The sequence below is a fragment of the Leopardus geoffroyi genome, chromosome E3, assembly GCF_018350155.1.
Source record: "Leopardus geoffroyi isolate Oge1 chromosome E3, O.geoffroyi_Oge1_pat1.0, whole genome shotgun sequence".
In the NCBI taxonomy this organism is placed as follows: domain Eukaryota; kingdom Metazoa; phylum Chordata; class Mammalia; order Carnivora; family Felidae; genus Leopardus; species Leopardus geoffroyi.
The window spans coordinates 10,325,565-10,344,079 of NC_059340.1; the positions used below are offsets into that span (position 1 = coordinate 10,325,565).

Here is an 18,515-nt window from a genome sequence, read left to right on the forward strand (position 1 = left end):
GTGTCTAGACCTTGGAGGTTTCCAGTAAGAGGATCTGGTTAGATCTGTCCAGGCCTTGCCCGTGGGGCCCAGATCTGCCACCGAGGTCCACCATCAGCTCCAACAACACACCCCCAGGAAAGGGGGAGGGAGGGTCCCTCTGGGAAGCCCTTAGACGAGCAGCAGGTGGAGGAAACGGTGTCTCAGTCCAGATTTATGGCGCCGTCGGCATGAGATTCTCCACATGTGGCCTTGGCGCCCCCGGCTCCGCGTCTCCCTGGCTCTGAAGCCGGAGGCTCCGGGACAGTTTGGATGTCCAACGACTCTTACGAAATCCTGATGCTCAATGATCCAAGTGCAAATGAATCTACGGGACCCAGATCCCTCTTCCCTGCAAGCCCATCTGGGCTGTGAAATTCCAGGGCCAGGCCAGGCAAGAGAGAGGCAGGACAGCAGGAATCTTGGGCAAGGGGTGTCCCGGGGTCTGGAAGGGTCTGCGAGTCCGGGAGACTTTGTGCTTCACTGCTCATCCGGCCAGAACCCGTGTCCTGTCTCCCTTGGAGGGGCGACCCTCACAGGGTCTCCGGTGGCGGAGAGGACACAAAGGCGTGGACGCAGGACTTGGCTCAGCCCGGAAAACCCAAGCAGTGGGGGTCGACAGCAAAGCTGGAGGGGCATGGGGGATGGGCTGACCCCAGTGTCAGTACGACCAGAGGGAAGACGGGGGGGGGTGGGGGGGGGCTGCATACAGGGTCCCATAATGGATGGGCGCTGGAGTGAGGCATGGATGAGACTTAGTGGGGACTCTGAAAGAACTTCCAGCTCAGGGCAAAGGAGTAAGACCAAAAGGGGAGTCAGGATATCTCCCTCTGACGAGAAGGGGCTGGGGGACACCCACTGGGTGCCCTGGCAGGTTGCACACACTAGGTGCTTTCTGCTCACCAGCCCACTGGCCATTCTATAGTCTCTGAGAGGTGAGGTGACTTGCTTCCTCACACACAGAGTAGGTGGGGGCAGCAGAGTTTGAGGCCGGGGCTCTTGGACTCTGGAAGAGACAGGGTTGGGCCGGCCAGGCCCCTTGGCTCCCGGCTACGGTCAGCTCCTCACCAATTTCCTCCTTTCCAGGGGCCGGACTCCTGGGGGCGTTTGGACCAGGTGAGTCTACAGGAAGGAGGGCCAGCAGGGGTGGGGCTTGTCGTGCTGAGGTGGCCCTGGGATCAGGCAGCTGGCGGGGGAGCCTGGGAAAAGGACAGATGGCTGCCCAGAGGTTGCCAGGCCACCCTCACAGGCCCCAGCTCCTTCCCACTTCCTGTTGGGTCCCCATCTTCTCTTCCCAGCCCTTCTGTGGTCAGGAAAAGCCTGAGCGTGTTCCCTGCCCTATTGCAGCTCAGGAAATGGGCCCAGCTTGAGAGAAGCCCCTGACAGACCTGGGGAGGGGCAGGGCCTGCAGTCCTGGGAAGTGAACCCAGAACATCCCAGGCCCGCCCTGACCCACACCGCACCTGCCCGGAAGGGAGAGGGGCCGCGGTTAGAGACCCACCTTACAGAGGGGCCGGCTGCGTCTCAGGCACGGTCAGCTCACACAAGGAGGAGATGGGGGAAAGGGGAGACCACACCCCATGAAAGCCAGGTAGACCCTCCGGGGCTCGGCAGCCCCCCATGTCTGGGGTGTGTCCCCAGAGAAGGCTGCCCCTGGGCTCAGGATAGCCAAGACTGGAGCTTGCAGGAAAGATTCTCACAGAATTGGAAACAAACCTGGCACGGTCGTGAACTCCAACCTGATTGCCCATCGGTCCTGGCCAAAGCCATGGAATGTCTCCTGGAGGGGAAGAAGGAGCAATTGGGCCCAGATGTGGGAAGGAGAGAGCCAAAGGGACCCATTCGGCTTCTCATAAACATTTTAGCATCCGTCTACAAGCAAGGAGGCTCCTGGACAGCAGGGGCGGCTGGATGGACAGATATACAGATGGTGGGAGACAGAAGGGGTTCCAGATACAGGGCAGGAAGATTGGGCTGAGCCAGGGGACTCCCTGCAAGGAAGCAGTACAGGCCTGGGGTCGGGGGCTGATGGTAGGAACAGAGCAAGGCCTGGCCCGGGTGGGGTGCTGCTGGCAGACTGCTCAGTCCCAGCCCCCCCCCCGGCCCAAAAGCCCTGCTGGGTGCCCCTTTATCTGGCAGGCCTTTTAGGGGAAGCACGGTGTGGCTTAGGGGTGTTATGGGGGGTCAGTACAATCGTGCCTACATGGCACATAGTAGCTGGTCACTGAATGGTAGCTGCCATTTTATCAGGATCGGTCCCCAAGTCCCAACGCTTGGTACTTGCCATGGGGGACCTGTCATAAGCCCCGCTTGGGTCCAGCTTAGGGGCCTGAGCGCCCCACACTGACCACAGCACTGCCTGGTTCCCGATCACCCTCCACGAGACCCTCCCCACGCCGGGCCCGGGAATGATGCCCGCACACCAGCCCCTCCTCTCCTCACCTCGCTCTGTCTCCTTCTCCCCCTGCAGGGGCTGGGGGAGCTGGCCCCGGGGCAGGTGAGCGTTGACATCCAGGCAGTGTGCGCATCTGGGGGCCAGAGCCAAGCCCAGGGCGTCTGTTCGGCGTGGAGGGCCGTTGGGGTCCAGGGACGCAGGCCAGGCCTATCCTGGGTGCCAGCATGGGGGGGAGGCTGAGACCACCTGTGCTGAGCGTCTGTCCAGGGCACGAGTGGGTCACAGCTGGATGCTGGGTGAGAGCAGGACAGAAGCCCCAGGGGCCAATGGAGCCCAGAGGAGTCGTTCAACTCGGAAGGGCTCCAGGAAGGCTTTCTGGAGGAGGGGAGGATGACGGTTTGACCCAAAAAGACCCCCATAATTTCGCAAGGCTGAGCAGAGCAGCCTGGGCATATGTTGTTCTCCGACGCCGAACCTGGTCCTGGCCCAGGGGCCACCGCTTGGTGTGAAAGTCCTGCAGAGAGCCGAAAAACCGCCTGAAATGTGCCTCCCAGGAGGGACAGGGCCCGGTGGGCTGGGGCTCAGGGCCTCACCAGGTCCTCCCCTCGGCAGGGCTCGGGGCCTTTCCTGCAGGCACCTACCCGGGGGCTCTGGTGCCCGGCGGAGTGGCAGGTGCTGCCGCGGCCTATAAAGCAGCTGCCAAGGCTGGTGAGTGTCACTCCTGGGGACGCGCCTTAGGCCCTCTGGCCTCTGCGGGCTCACAACTTTGCAAAGCACCTTTCCTGGAAGGCAGGCGGGAGGGCGGAATTCTCACCTCCAATCCACTGGGGCTCGGGGAGGCAGCCGGCTGTGCCCAAGTCCCCAAGTGAGGCGGAGGCAGGGCCAGACCGTAATGGGGGGCGTTCTGCTGGCAGCCCGGGGCCCTCCCGCGTCCCACTATTCCTTGCATGACCCCTTGCCTCCCCCTGTCCCGGCTCCGTAGGCGCTGGGCTTGGCGGTGTCGGTGGCATCGGCGGGGTCGGCGGCTTAGGAGTGTCTACAGGTATGGCGGTGAGCCCTGAGTCAGCCAGGTGAGGGCTGCAGGCCTGGGGGGAGCCCACTGTGATGCGGCCCGTCCCATGCCAGGTGCAGTGGTGCCTCAGCCCGGAGCCGGAGTCGGAGTCGGAGTCGGAGCGAAGCCTGGGAAAGTGCCCGGTCAGTGTGCTGTCCCCGGGGCTGTCCCTGGGGGGGGGGGGGGGGGGCAGAGGGCGGTGAGGGCAGAGGCCCCCACCTGCACACTGCACAGGAAGGGCCGCAGTAGGTGGGGAAACCAGCTAGGCCCGCGTCTGGTGCCTCGTCCGAAACCTGGGAGACAGGCCCTGGCCCGCCTTCCGGGCCGTTCTTCCAGCTCTTAGAGCAGGAGACCTCAGAGACAGGCTCTGTGGCAGGCATTCAGATGACAGCTGGGGCACCGGGGCTCAGGAGGGACAGTCAGCTCAGAAGGGCCTGTCACGGCAGAGCAGGGCTGAGCCCCAGGCACTCGGACTCCCCATCTGGTGCTCATTCCTCTGCCCCAAGCCCTTGAGGAAGTGACTTCAGGTTGAACAAAAGGCTGCCTGAGTCCACACAGCAGGGAGGGAACATCTGGAAGCTGTTAGCCCAGAGGTGGGCTGAGACGGCCATGTAAACAGGCTCCAGGAGACAAGATGAATCCACACGCAGAAGGGTTTGCGGATGATTTCCGAAACTCGTGGGAGAGCTGCGGCCACTGCACATGTGTCCCTGGCTATGCCCTCTGGGCCCTGGGAGGCTGGCCCCGGAGCCCCGGAGCCGCTTGGGAGAGAAGGAGCGGGGAGGGGTCCCCAGAGGCCAGGCTGCTGCTCATGGCCCAAACCTTCCCTTCTGGCCGCAGGTGTGGGCCTGCCAGGTGTCTACCCAGGTGGAGTGCTCCCAGGCACAGGTGAGGGCAAGAAGAAGAAAGGGACCCTAGAGCAAGGAGAGCAGCCTCTGGCAGCCTCTCAGGTGGCCCGTCACCTCCCCCCCCCACAAGCCAGGGCCACCGGCTGGGCCCTGACCAGCCCTGTCTCCCTAAGCGTCAAAGCTCAGGCCTGGCCATCTTTCCCCACAAAGTCTGGTCAGCGTCACACACACCCCCCCACCCCGCCCCCAAACCCTGACCCTCGTCACAGCCCGAGAAGGGCCCCCCGAGGACACACCAAGTCCCAGTGTGGCCAGCTGTTTCCCAAAAGCTGTGAGTCACCAGGGGGCCCGCCCAGCACATCCGCCCCGCCGGAGACCCCTCAGAGCTGCCCTCTCGCCCTCCTTTCCCTGCCAGGGCCTGGCCACCCCACCCAACATGTGACCTCCTGAATTCCCCCAAAAGCCCAAATTCAGCCTGCTCGGAGGGATTTGCTGACAGAGTGGCCCTCCCCCTGTCCCTCCGGCTGAGGTGGCCCAGCCCCAGTGGAGACATGAGTGGTAGAACCACCAGATGCTGGCAAACAGAGAGTTCCCAGCCACGGCAGATGGCCACTTCCTGTTTGGTGTGGCCGCACCTCCAGCGAGAGCCCCCGAGGGGCGCAGACTTGCTGCCTCGAGCAGGGTTTAACTCTCTGCCTTCTCTGGGGACGATGTGTTGCCTGGCTGGAAATTAACTCCAATAACTGAGGCGTGGGCTCAAGAGGCTAGGAAATGGGGTGCAAACTCAGGTCTTCTGACCTTGGGTCAGACGGGGAAGGAGAGTCACCACCCCACGCGCCCCTATCACCACCTGAGCCGTGTCTGTCGCTGACAGTCAGCACAGAAGGTCAGCTGTGTGACCCGAGGGAGGTGTGGGTGTCTGCGAGGCCTGCCTTCCCACCCTCACCGCCAGCTCCCTCCCTTTGCCCCCATAGGAGCTCGGTTCCCGGGTGTGGGGGTGCTCCCCGGGGTTCCCACCGGAACAGGAGTCAAGGCCAAGACCCCAGGTATGCGGCCAGCGGTCTGGGAGCCCATGGTGGGAATCTCCACCCACCCTCAGGCCTCTCCGGCCAGGAGTGGGGGTGGGGAGGGGGACCCTGGGCTCAGGGCCCTCTGGACGGGCACCTCCTGGGCTCCAGTCCTGGTACAACTGGCCAAGATGGGTAGCACCCCTCTCAGAAATCCCACAGTGTGTGTGAGGGCAGCCTGGGCCGGGGGATCTGGGCAGAACTGGCCGTGCTCTGGTCAGCCGGCCCCTCAGTGCCTCCTGGCCCCGGTTACTGGTCCCCATGGCGTCAGGGCCCCAGTGACGGCTCCTTGTCATTGGTCGTTGCAGGCGGAGGCGGAGCTTTTGCTGGAATCCCAGGTGAGGCCAAACTGGGTGTTCCCAGGTGGGCGTGCAGGCCAGCAGAGGAACCAGCCAGGCAGGGAGGGGCGGAGCCGCCCAGAATCCCCTGGAGGGCCTGTCCACTTTCCCTCATGCCTCCTGCCCCAGGCCTCAGACAGACTTCAGCACAGCACGCTGCTCCCCCCACCCAACCCCTCCGTCCAAGCAGCAGCCAGATGAGCCCAGAAACCCCACCAGTCTGTGCCAAATGCTGTGAGAGCTGCAGGCCCCAACTCATGGCTCGAGCCCCAGGAGGGAGAGCGCCGGCAGTTTCCCGGGAGGAAGTGACCCAGCACTGAGCCGACCACTGATCAGCTGCTCCCACGGAGCAGAAAGTCAAGTGTGAGGCTGAGGGCTGAGCAGGCCTGCTGGCCCACATTGCTGGGACCTGAGTCTGCTCTCCTTGTTCCCACAGGAGTTGGACCCTTTGGGGGCCAGCAGCCTGGAGTCCCGCTGGGGTACCCCATCAAGGCTCCCAAGCTGCCAGGTGAGTCAGAAGGACGATTCAAGAGGTGCCACTCACTGGGCCTCACTCACATGCACACATATGTTTCCACACGTGCACATGTGGGCACAGGTACAGAGACCCATAGCCCTGATGGGAAGTGATCTGTGTTGATGGAAAAAACACCCTTCGATGGAAAGACCCCTCCGATGTCAGCCCCCACCCCCGCAATCAGCTCAGACAATGAGATGGTTCCTGTTGGGAGGTTAATAATCAGGAACATACTAGGATTCTAAGGCCATGGCAGGCCCTGGATTTGTGCGGGGAGCGCTGTTCCATCATCCCCTGGAGCAGGGATCCCTTTCCCTCCTCCACCGAGGGCATCTGTACTCCCGAGCGTCTCTGTGCGCAGCGCAGGACCTTTGGTGCGCGTAGGGAGGTCTCAGGCCTCAGTACCTGTGGGGGTAGGTCCGTCTACCCAGGCAGTGGGGGCCCAGCACAGGACTGCCATGGAGCAGCCCCTAAGCCCACCCTGCCCTCTCTTCAGGTGGCTACGGACTGCCCTACAGCACTGGGAAACTGCCCTATGGTGAGTAAGACCCTCCTAAACGGATGGGCTGCTAGTGCTTTCCAGCTGCAGGGTCTTAGCAAGGACCTATTCCACTAGGAGAGCAGCCACCTGGGGATGGAACAAAGTCTTGGAAAGGGAATTCCCTAACAAGGGAACACAGATCTTGGACTCAGGCAGCCTGGTTCTCAATTCTGGTCCTCACACTTAGCCCCAGGCCTTGGGTAAACCGGTTTCTTCTCTGAGCCTCAGTATTTTCATCTGTAAAACGGGAAGAAGCATCCCACACACATTTGAATCTGTTTTAACTCTGGCTGGGAGTGATAGGGTGGAGACCGGGCAGCCTGACCCCTGAAGGGCAGGGCAGGGCAGGGCAGGGAGGGCAGCCACAGTGAGATCTGTACAGATGCCCACTGAGCCTCTCTGTTTCACAGGCTATGGGCCAGGAGGAGTGGCTGGTGCTGCGGGCAAGGCTGGGTACCCAACAGGGACAGGTAAGGAATCTCACCCAACTGTCAGCTCAAGGGGCACTAGTCACCCAGGCTCCGGAGCCGCAGGGCTGGCCAGGGTCTCTTGAGAATTCAGGCCAGCCCACCGTGCATCCAGACCCCAGTCTGAGCCTGGAGAAGATTCTCAGGTGGGGGCAGTTCCGTCAGCCTCTGCTTGCTGTGAAGTCCCTCACCCACACCCACACATGAAAGGATTGGCTCTCGTGGGGCTGGAACAGGTGGGCTCAGAGACACAAGAGCAGTTTTCAGAGTCTCTCTCTCTCCTTCCCCTTCCCTAGGGGTTGGCCCCCAGGCTGCAGCAGCGGCAGCTAAAGCAGCTAAGTTTGGTGAGTGCCCCTGCCAGCCCCCAGCCCTCCAGCCCTCCAGCCCCCCAACCCTATTATCACTGGGAGCCTGCCTCACAGAGAACAAAGGCAGCCTCTGACCCCACCATTATCCAGTGTTTTCAATATCATCCATTCTCCCATCCATCCATCCATCCATCCATCAATCCTTCCTTCTTTCCATCACTCCATCCTTCCATCTATCCATTCCTCCTTCCATCCCTTCATCCATCCATTATCCATTCATCCCTCCTTCCATCTACCCATTCCTCCTCCCATCCACCCATCAATCCTTCCTTCTTTCCATCCCTTCATCCATCCATCCATCCATCCATCCGTCTCCCCTCCATTCCTCACTCCATCCCTCCCTCCTTCATCTATCCATCCCTCCCTCTCTCCACCAATCCCTTCCTTCTCCCAGCCCTCCATCCTGCATCTCTCCATCCATCCATCCACCCATCCATCCATCCCTCCCTCTCCCCTTCTCTCCTTCCCTCCATCTATTTCAGAGACCAGGGTCAACTAAGAGCCTTGCTGGAAAATGCAGGCACTGTGGTGGGAGTCAAGAAGAGGGAGACATTATATCTACCTGGGGAAAATCAGGAAGGCTTCTCAGGGAAAATCATGTGTGATTCTGGAGTTTACCATGTGGTGAATATAGGAAGGAGAAGCCCAGGCAGAGGGGATGGGTTTCTACGGTGGTTGGAATGATCATTTTGGGTGGTGCATACTTGAGCATTTAAACAATGTTGTTGTTCACTATCAAGTTAATGTGTGCTATACAACGTCCCACCCGCTCAAGACTAGCAAAGGTGGCAAGGCCTTCCCTGCGCCCGTGTAGTGGGCAGAGTGAACATCTATGCCCCTGCCCCAGATCATCCCCCAGTTCAGAATCAGTCTACTGGGACTGAAGCCCTTGGCTTCATCTCTAGTTCCCGGGGGAGCCCTTCCTGTACCGAGATGGGACAGAGGACATCTCCCCACCGGCACAAGGTGGGAGGATGGGGGGGGGGGGAGGGGCAGAGTACTGAGGGGAGGCCTGCTCCCTGGAGGCCCCGCAGGCCCTCCCTCTAAGCCCCCAAGGCTGGAGGGGATGGCTGGAATGTGGGAGCAGGAGAGTGGGACAGAGAGGGGCTGCCAGAGCCAGGCAGCCAGGCGCTTGGATTACAAACTTGGCCGAGGCTTTGGAACACAGGGAGAGGAAGCCTTGAACATTCCTGCAGGGGCCCCTCTGGCCCGGGGAGCGGCCGCTTGTGGTTTCTCAGTATGTGGCAGTGATCAGGATGGGATTTGTCTGAAAACATACAAGTCCCTTAATGAGCGTGTTGAAATGGACACTTTGGGGGTGAGTCAAGGAACAGTCGGGTGGGGGCCTTCTCCAGCAGGCCCATCCGGAGATGCCTGGGCCTCGTTCCCAGTGGAGATTGTGCTGGTTAAAACGCCGGCATCCAAGGAGCCTTCCTGCCGGGGCCTCCCGGGGGCGGGGCCCTGGGAGCCACATCACTGTCCCCATCCCAGCAGGTGCTGGAGGAGCCGGGGTTCTCCCTGGTGTTGGAGGTGGCGGCATTCCTGGTGCGGCCGGCGCAATTCCCGGGATTGGAGGCATCGCAGGTAGCGTCTGTACCGCTGGGGGTGGGGGTGTCCTTGAGAGGGTCCCCGGGAAAGGGCCTCACCCTCTGTGACTGTCTCTCAGGGGCAGGGGCTCCTGCTGCTGCTGCTGCTGCTGCTGCTAAAGCCGCCGCTAAGGCAGCTAAATTCGGTGAGTGCCCTGAGCAAGCCTGGGGCCCCAGCCTGCCCCCAGACCCCCATCTGCATGGGCCTTGCACAGCCCAGCCCTACAAGACCTCCATCCATCTATGGCAGCCTCTATCTCCCACCCCCGCCCCCACCCCAAACATGCGATGTCCCTACCTCCTTGCCTTTGCCTGTTCTGGCCACTCTGCCCAGAAGGCCATTACTTTCCACTGACTGGCCCAGCTGGTGGCAGGTGAGGGGGCTCCCATGGAGTCGGAGCCCTTCCTACCTTCAGGGCTGCCCACACCTGCTGCACCCACTGCCTGGGCGCCCAGCGGAGAGACCTGACTTTACTTTAGACACAGATCGGGCTCTTCCCGTCCACCGATCCAAACCCGCAGAGCTCTGTGCAGGTTCTGTCGGCCTCCCCTTCTCTCCGATGGGTTGGATCCACGCCGGGGCAAGGCCAGCCTGCCTGGGATCTGCACTCAGGACCTGCCTCTCCCACAGATCACCAGAGCCATGCCCTTGGGGGCCCTCTGAGATTCCCACGGGGTCCGGCCAGGAAGACAATCCTTTCCTCCCACAGGAGCTGCCGGAGCCGTGGTGCCTGGTGGGCCAGGCTTTGTCCCGGGAGTTGGAGTCCCAGGTGTTGGGGTCCCGGGTGTTGGCGTTCCAGGTGTTGGGGTCCCAGGTGTTGGCGTTCCAGGTGTTGGCGTTCCAGGTGTTGGGGTCCCAGGTGTTGGAGTCCCAGGTGTTGGAGTCCCAGGTACTGGGGGCCCGGGCATTGTGGGTTGACCAGGTGAGCTGGGCTGTGTGTGCGTGCATATGCGCGCGGGTGAGAGAGAAATACTGAAAGTATTGCTAAGACTTTCAGATTCCCCCTAATACCTCACGCATCTATCCTCTTCTCTTCATACGACTGCCCATGCCTCGCCTTCTCCTCCTTGGGCTGTAACAACCTCCTAATTAGTCACTGCCAGCATCATCTTCTCTAATTCATCCTCTGGCTGTCAGTGTGCTCCTGGGAGCAGCGGCCATTTCTTTTTCATCTCTGTGTTCCCAGCCCTTAGCTAAATAAGTGCTCAGTAAATGGTGGGTAAGTGGATGGATGGATGGATGGATGGACGGACGGACACCTGGGTATGTAGGTGAATGGCAAGTGAGTAGGTGAGTAGACAAGTTGATGGATGAGGGAATGGGTAGATGAAGGGACAGTACAAGGATATGTAGATATATGGATGACTAGACACATGGGTAAAATGACGGATGGATAGATGAGGCAGGGATGGAAGGACAGATGGAAGGGCAGATGGGGCCCTAGATAAGCGGCTAGAAAGATGGATGGCTGGATAGATGGGTGCCTGGATCGTGCCTGATGGATGGATAAGCACACGGTTCAGTGAGCAAATGACTAGATGGGTGTGTGGAAGGCAAATGCAAAATGAATGATTGGATGGAGAGATGAACGGCTAGATAGGCGGATGAGTGAATAAGTGGATGGATAGGTAGGTGCCCAGAAGGACAGAAAGATAAGTCGTTGAGCGGGTGGATTGAAGTCCAAGGATAGCCAAACAAACGGACAGACGTGTGGGTAGGTCGATGGGTGGATGAATGGGTGGTTAAGTAGACAGATGGTCAGAGGAGTAAATGCGGATATGCGTGGGTGAATGGATAGGTAGAACTTTGCGTCATTTGTGTCCCCCTTGGCCTCTCCAGGAGCTGTGTCACCAGCTGCAGCCGCTAAAGCAGCCGCCAAAGCAGCCAAATTCGGTGAGTGCTGTGTGGCTAGCTCTGCCCCATCCTGTTCTGGCCAGAGAAGGGGAGTGACTTACCCAAGGTCACATCACAAGCCACTGACAGAGCTGGGACTTGGAACTGTTGGGCCCAGGGCAGTGTCTCCTCTGGTCGTCTCCCACCACGAGGCCATGGGGCTGAGTGATGGGAGAGTCCCAGTATGGCATTCCCAGTGGAGACCACGTCCCTGAGCCTCCCTGCCCTGCCCAGGGCCCTCTCAGAGGAGCCCAAGCCTGACTGGGGATACGGGACCTGCCCACAATCTCTCTATAGCCGACAAAGGGGCCCTTCAGAGAAGACAGTGGTTGGAGAGTGGAGGGGGCAGGGTGTCCGTAAATGCTCCCCGCAGGAGGCTGGCAGGAGGCCCATGCATTCTATGGTTTCCGGTCCTTCATTCATCAGACTTGGGAGAGGTTTGCATCGTCTTTCCGGCTGACCGGCACCCCCCAGAGCCCTCCCCAGCCTCCCTCACTGAGATGCTTTTCCACCCAACTCTCTTCCCTCTGCAGGGGCCAGAGCGGGAGTGGGAGTTGGAGGCATTCCCACTTTCGGGATTGGCGCCGGGGGCTTTCCTGGTTATGGTGTTGGAGTGGGCGCTGTCCCTGGAGCTGTCCCTGGAGCTGGCCTTTCCCGTAAGCCTTAGTTCCATCTGAGTTAACTTCTCTTTTGTAGGGCTGGGGGGGGGGGGCAGGGGGAGGCAGGGGGGCGCAAGGGAGCGTTGACTGGGCTTCAACACGCGCGAGGACGGCCTCCAGCAACTTTGGGTATGAGCACTGCTCGCCCAGCCCCACTGAGACGCCCCAAACTTTCTCTCTTTCCTCGCAGCAGCCGCTGCCCAGGCAGCAGCCGCAGCTCAGGCAGCAGCAGCCGCCAAGGCAGCCAAGTACGGTAAGTGCCCCTGCCCTGCCTGTCCCCACACCCAGGGCGGTGCCCTCCCCTCCTGCTCACCCCAGCTCTGCTCTCGGGCTGTCACATCCTGGGCTTTCTCACAATCGTTGGCTTATCTGACCTGGGGCCCAGGCTCCAAGCTCAGAGCAGTTCTCCAGCGAGAGGGCAGAGCAACCCCACCCTCAGGCCCCTGGGGCTGAATGGCCTGGGTCAAGGTCAGGAGTCCCCCGACCCCATCTTCCGAAGCCACTCTGACCTCTTCTGCCCTTTTCAGTTGCTCACCACTATGATTAGCAGCCCCGCTTCTCAGCTGTACCCCACATCAGCCAGGTGGAGGTGCCCATGCAGCCATTCTGTTCCCCACGCCACCGTCTCCCCTTCCGTCTCCCAGGAGCCTGACGCTCTTTGCTCTTCCAGGTGCTGGAGGGGTCGGAGGCTTGGGCGGGCTGGTGCCAGGCATCGGAGATGGAGTAGCAGGCGTGCCAGGCGTAGGAGGGGTGCCAGGTGAGCTGCGTCCCCAACCCAGAGGAGGGGTGGCTTTGTCTCACGAAAGGAGCCCTGGAGTTGACCGGGTCAAGTACATCACTTTGCGGATGGCAAGACTTCACAGAGCCCGGGGGGGGGGGGGGGGGGAGAGGGCAAATTCCCCTTTGGAGGGAAGACCCTCCAGGGGACCCCAGCTTGCCGGGGTTGGGGGGGGGGCGGCTCGGGAAGTCAGCCGTCATCCCGCTAGGCGGCCGAGCTGTGCTCTGCCAGGGCTGGATGGCCTCCTTCACTCCAGGGGCCTTTCTGGTTCCTGATCAGGTGGGAAGGTCTATACCACCGTTGGGCTCACGTCCTCGGTGGCTTTTCCCCACCAGCTTTCTCTTCTGTGTGCCTTCTTTCCGGGAGAAAATTTCCCTTCTGAGTTTCCCCCTAAGAAATGGGCTGTTTCCTCCCATTGGGGATACGGGCACTGTTAGGAATTTCTCTTTTTTCTTTTTTTTTCTTCTTCTTCTTCTTTTTTTTTTTTTTAAATAAACACCACCATCAGCAGAAAGCTGCACAAGCCTTCTAGAAGATGAGGAGAGGGTCTGTGCTTCATTCCATCAGCTTTGGGCTCTGGTCTGCCATAGTCAGAGCTAGAATGCCACAGTCCCAGGGCCGCTTCTCAGGGAAGGGACGTGCCTAGGTTGACCAGGGGGCCATCCTCGGAGTGGGACGCAGGCCGACTCCACGCGCTTCCCTCTCTGTCTGCAGGGGCAAGGAGGCAGCGTGGGGAGGGTCTGCTGGGGGAGGGGACATTTCCCTATGGGTGGTCTTTCCAAAATCGGGGAAGGGGAAGGGAGGATGTGGGGAGGGGTGCCAGGGACTGCCCCAATCCCTGTTCTTCACCTCTCCAGGAGTGGGGACCCCGGCCGCCGCAGCCGCCAAGGCCGCTGCCAAAGCCGCCCAGTTTGGTAAGTGTCCCCCCGAGCCCCCCATTCTGGAGCACGGCTCTCTCATGTTCCCTGTTCTAGGGTCTAGCGGCACCGCTCCCCCCCAAGGAGGCAAGTCCCCTCGGGCTGTCACATCCTGGGCTTTCTCACAACCGTTGGCTTATCTGACCACTTTTAGGGGTGTGGGTGAAGTCCTAATCAGGAAAGCAAAGTGACAGCGGGCCCTGGTGAGCCCTCCAGGACCGGGCTCCCCATCCTTCCCAAAGCCCTCGCTGCCTCCGAGTCCAGCTGGGGCCTGCCCGCCTCTGCACCTCACGCTGGGCTCACTGGACTCCCATCTCCTTGAGCTATGGCCAGTATTTCTGGCTCCCTGACCAGCGCCTTCCTGAATATGCCAAACCACAGCAGCCCTTCTAGATTCCTTCCCATCTGTAAGCCAGGCCCTGGGCCAGGGCGGGGGCAAAGAGGCAATTTGGGGACCTGCAGATATCAAGGTTCAGATCACGCAACTCAGCACTGTCTAGGCCAGAGTCTCAACGTCGGGGCTGCTGACCCCCAGACTCACATATGACAAACAACCCCTTTTATACAAAGCTGCTGTTTGCGGAGGCAATCCTTACACCGACTTTGCGAAGTTGGTACTACCGTTCCCATTTTACAGATGTGGAAACTGAGGTTCTGAGAGCTTAAGTGACACGTCCACAGTCACACAGCCAAATGGCAGCGGAGCTGAGCTTTGAGCCCGGGTCTACCTGTCTTGCAGAGTTCCCTTTACTGTGTAACTGCCTCCATCACCCCCCGAAAGTCTCAAAGGGGCCCCTGTCCTCCAAAGGTTAAGAGCTCCTGATCCCACACATGTCTCATTTTAGGAATGAGGAAACTCAGGCCCATCAAGGGAAAGTAACTTGTCCAAGGTCACACAGCAAGTCTGTGTCTGGGCTGGGACAAGATCTCAAGGCTCTGGACTTTCAGCCTGCAGCTGTCTTCCTTGGTCAGGACTTGGTTAAGAATCAGCTCTTCCGTTCTTGCAGGTTTAGGCCCTGGAATTGGCGTGGCTCCCGGCGTGGCTCCCGGCGTGGCTCCCGGCATTGGCCCTGGCATTGGCATTGGCCCTGGTGGTGTTACAGGTGAGCTACTGAGTAAGAGGGCCTGAGGGACCTCTGAATCCTCCATGGGTGCCATCTCTGAACCCCCTTCTCTCCCCCTGCAGGAGTGGGGACCCCAGCTGCAGCCAAGGCTGCTGCTAAAGCGGCTGCCAAAGCCCAGTACCGTGAGTACTCTACCACCTTTTTCCCCTCACCCCTGCGAGCCCGGGGCTGGCCCAGTGTGACCCAAGCCACGATATGCAGCCTCAGCACCAGAGGGGTTGGAAGCATAGACTGGGCCTGAGGGAGACGTGGGTTCAAGCCCTGGGTCCCACACTAGCGAAGCAACCTCCGAGTTTCCTGTCCTTATACGGGACACACGGGTGCCGACAGCAAATGTTGCAGATGGTTGTCAGAAGTGAGTTAATCCAAGAGGGAAGGAGCTGGTAGGGGGGCGGGGAATCAGGCTAGAAAGGAGGGTGGTGTCCACAGCCACCGTCTGGCCCTGAATGCCAGACTGGGAGAGGCTGGACTTGGTGGTCAGTGGGAGTTTTAGGAAGACCATTCCTGGTAGGAGTACAGAGGGCAGGTTAAGGGCAAGGAGACCCCTGCATGGGTCTGGGCCCCACCCTTGGGGCCTGACTCGGCTTCCTGGGTGGGACACCCCCAGGGGCGCATGCTCCCTACCTGCTGCCACCGCACCCCTGCCCATCCCCCCCAGGGGCTGCAGCTGGGCTTCCTGCTGGTGTTCCTGGCTTTGGAGTTGGTGTCGGCGTTCCTGGCTTTGGAGTTGGTGCTGGCGTTCCTGGCTTTGGAGCTGGCGTTGGCGTTCCTGGCTTTGGGGCAGGTGCGGGTGAGGGGCCTTCTAGGGGCTGGGCGGAAACTGCCCCCTGAGCTCGGAGGAGGGAGACCTCTCTTCCTGGCCACACATTCCCGGGAGCCTTACTCAGGGGATCATAGTAAATTCCCCATCAGGTCCTCCTGAGCAGTCAGAGACGACTAGGGTAACAGATGGGGGGCAGGCCAGGCAAAGGGAGTGCCCCCAGGCTGCTAGATTTCAGAGTTTCTGCCTGCTCAGTAGAGGAGTGATGGGGTTCCGAAGTGAAAAGGAGCCCACAACCCAGGAAAGGAGGGTGGAGGTCCCTGGGGTCAGCGGGCATGAGTGGGCCAGTCTGGCTCCCATTCAGCAGTGCACTGTGGCAAGAGGGCCACTAGGACCTCCAGTTCTTCACCTAGCCGCTGCTCTGCGTCCAGCCTCAGGCAGATCACACTGGAAGAAGGAGGCACCGTTCAGCCTCCAAGCAGCCCCAGACCAGACTGGCACGGTTAGATCCCGGAGCTCTGTACCTGTCAGGGTGAGCTCCTGGCTGGGAGTCTCTGTTCCAGGGCTTTGAGACGAACGATGAAGGCTGATGAAGTCAGGGAGGGCTGCCTGGAGGAGGCAGAACTTCTAGGCACAGAGCTGAGCTGCTGACCAGCCCTCTTTTCCTTTTTCCCCAGTGCCTGGATCCCTGGCTGCCGCTAAAGCAGCCAAATATGGTGAGTGCGCCCTGCCCACTGCCCACCCACCTTGGGTGGCTTGCTTGCTGCCCTATCAGCCCTGAGAACACCTGGTCACCCGTCGCTCCTCCACGGGGCCAGGGCCCGGGGTCCGGAGCTTGCAGCGCACGGCTGGGATGGTCAGGGTGGAAAAAGGCAGTTTCTAGGACACATTAATGATGGTTCAGTAGACCTGGCTCCTGCCCCCTAAATGCCTATCATGCTTCCAGCTCCGGGATGACTCGAAACGCCCCTCACATATCCAAACCCCCTCCTCCCCCCTGCCCCACACCCCCCGCTGCTGGTGGCAGTTCCTTGATGAGGACCATGGTCCCTAAGGCCCTTCTGGCCCTGACGGTTTCATGGGACCCGAGGCCAGGGGCCCCGCCTGCTGTCGGCCGGGCAGCTTCTGCCTCCTCTCCAGCACAGCCAGGACACCTCATCTAGGCTCACCTCCCGCCTGCCTCGCTGTCAGCATGACTGTGCCTGCCACGAGCCTGGAGGACGTGGCAGCCCGCCTGGACAGACCCACATTGTCTGTGGCCCCCACATTCCTGGCCTCCTAGGAGCCGGACTCGGCCTCTGCCAGGGAACCGCCAACCGGCCCCGGCCAGTCCGCTTGGGGCCCGTTTCCACTTCGGAAAATCCCGGCTTCCTCGGCCCCCCCTCCACCCCCCACGGGCCTGGTGGCCCACAGGCCCCTCTCCTGTTCCTTGCCGGCTGCTGGCCTGCCTGAGTCTAACAGACGTTGCCAGGGAAAAAAAGCAGTTAAGGGCGCTGGCTCCCATTTCTTGCCTGTGGAAACTTGAGGATGCCGCGTAGCCTCTGCCGGGCCTCAATTTTCTCATCTGCACAATGGGGACGATAATAGTGCCTGCCTGCCCTGTCGCAATGAATAATAAGCGGGCCACCGCATGCAAAGCACAGAGAACCGTGACTGTTGCGTAAGGCGTTACCTGGCCATACGCAGCAGCTCCGTACTGGACGGAGGTTCAGAACTCAGAGTACGTCCGCTCCCCAAACACCTGTAGTGTGAGTGGGGTAAGGATCATCATCCCTGTTAGGGAGATGGGGCTCTGGGGGTCAGAGAGGCGACAGCTATAGTGAGAAAGCAGAATTTGAACACAGGATGGGCAGGACCCGAGACGCGTCTTCTGCCCTCCGCAGCTCGTAGCCACCGCTGTGGCCACCTGTGGCTCCCAGCACCAGCTGTCTGGGAAGGAGACAAAATGGGTGGGCCAAGGCTCAAAGGGGTCCCCCCCTTGCCTGATTGGTCAGGACAGAGCCAGGACCCATACCAAGGCTCCTTCCACTGGGTCACGTGACTTTGGCCACCCGTCTGCTCTGCCTAGCATCCCCGGGGCAGGGAGACCTCGTCCTGCAGAAATTGGGGTGCTGACTTTCCATCATCTCTCCACAGGAGCTGCAGGGGTGGGGGCTCTTGGTGGAGTAGGTGTCCCAGGCGGTGTGGTAGGTGAGTCAAAAGCCCAGGACAGGTGGGACGCCTGGGTGGCTCAGTCGGTTAAATGTCTGACTTCGGCTCAGGTCATGATCTCACCGTTTGGGAGTTCAAGCCCCGCGTCGGGCTCTGTGCTGACAGCTTAGAGCCTGGAGCCTGCTTTGAATTCTGTGTCTCCCTCTCTCTCTGCTCCTCCCCTGCTCATGCTCTGTCTCTCTCTCTCTCCTTCAAAAATAAATAGAAACATTAAAAAATTAAAAAAAAAAATTTAAAAAAGCCCAGGAAAAGCTGGAAAGGCTGGGCAGGGAGGAATTCTGACCAGTGGAGAGTCCCTCACTCTGAGCTCCTCCTGTGTCCCCAGGAGCCGGACCTGCTGCCTCAGCTGCTGCTGCCAAAGCTGCTGCCAAAGCTGCCCAGTTTGGTGAGTGCTGGTTGGAGGTGGGGGTGGCCCCCAGGCCCTGGGGTTCAGGGTGGGGAGGCCTCTGACCGTGCACCATGGAGCACATAGTCCCTGACCTGCCCCCAGGGCCCTCAGAGGCATCCTCTCCCCAGGGCCCAGCCCTTCGAGGCCCCAGGAGCTCAGGCTCCACGTGGGTCCAAGGATGAGAACCCCACTGTCTGCAGACAGACCAGCTATTCCCACCATCGGGATTTGAACACGCGGCTCTCTCCACAGGCCTCGGGGGAGCCGGAGCCCTGGGAGTTGGGGGGCTCGGAGCTGGCGGAGCCATCCCAGGGGTTGGGGGCTTTGGAGGTGAGTGGCTGCTCTGGAATCAGAGCGTGCATGGGGCGTGTGTGTGTGTGTGTGTGTGTGTGTATGAGAGAGAGACACGCAGAGACTGACCTTCTTTCCCACCCCCACGCACCTGCCTCAGGCTGGCCTGCAGCATTTGGGGGACCTTCAGCAAACGCCCTCTTGCAGTTGGGCGCCCCCTCCCCTCCCTCTCTTCCATCAGCCTCCCAGACCACTTTAAGTGGGAGTACATCAAGACAATGATGGTTGTGCCCATTT

At 60.6% G+C, this 18,515-nt stretch overlaps 1 protein-coding gene across 22 annotated transcripts in view; it reads left to right on the plus strand.

The window, feature by feature from the left end:
* Nucleotides 1-18,515, plus strand: part of ELN (elastin) — a 31,217-nt gene that overhangs the window by 8,166 nt on the left and 4,536 nt on the right. For 2 of the 22 annotated variants that reach the window (XM_045460089.1, XM_045460084.1), the window contains exons 5-30: nt 1,105-1,134; nt 3,026-3,121; nt 3,396-3,455; nt 3,539-3,607; nt 4,305-4,352; nt 5,287-5,358; nt 5,688-5,717; nt 6,154-6,225; nt 6,731-6,772; nt 7,186-7,245; nt 7,539-7,586; nt 9,102-9,194; nt 9,277-9,342; nt 9,907-10,086; nt 11,037-11,090; nt 11,624-11,746; nt 11,940-12,002; nt 12,420-12,506; nt 13,385-13,441; nt 14,452-14,547; nt 14,631-14,690; nt 15,227-15,352; nt 16,006-16,044; nt 17,465-17,518; nt 17,865-17,924; nt 18,180-18,257. In XM_045460089.1, the coding sequence (XP_045316045.1) occupies nt 1,105-1,134; nt 3,026-3,121; nt 3,396-3,455; nt 3,539-3,607; nt 4,305-4,352; nt 5,287-5,358; nt 5,688-5,717; nt 6,154-6,225; nt 6,731-6,772; nt 7,186-7,245; nt 7,539-7,586; nt 9,102-9,194; nt 9,277-9,342; nt 9,907-10,086; nt 11,037-11,090; nt 11,624-11,746; nt 11,940-12,002; nt 12,420-12,506; nt 13,385-13,441; nt 14,452-14,547; nt 14,631-14,690; nt 15,227-15,352; nt 16,006-16,044; nt 17,465-17,518; nt 17,865-17,924; nt 18,180-18,257 (1,863 nt within the window). The remainder of the gene's footprint in view (nt 1-1,104; nt 1,135-3,025; nt 3,122-3,395; nt 3,456-3,538; nt 3,608-4,304; nt 4,353-5,286; nt 5,359-5,687; nt 5,718-6,153; nt 6,226-6,730; nt 6,773-7,185; nt 7,246-7,538; nt 7,587-9,101; nt 9,195-9,276; nt 9,343-9,906; nt 10,087-11,036; nt 11,091-11,623; nt 11,747-11,939; nt 12,003-12,419; nt 12,507-13,384; nt 13,442-14,451; nt 14,548-14,630; nt 14,691-15,226; nt 15,353-16,005; nt 16,045-17,464; nt 17,519-17,864; nt 17,925-18,179; nt 18,258-18,515) is intronic. The other 20 variants (XM_045460091.1, XM_045460085.1, XM_045460103.1 and 17 more) reach the window with 19 other exon arrangements.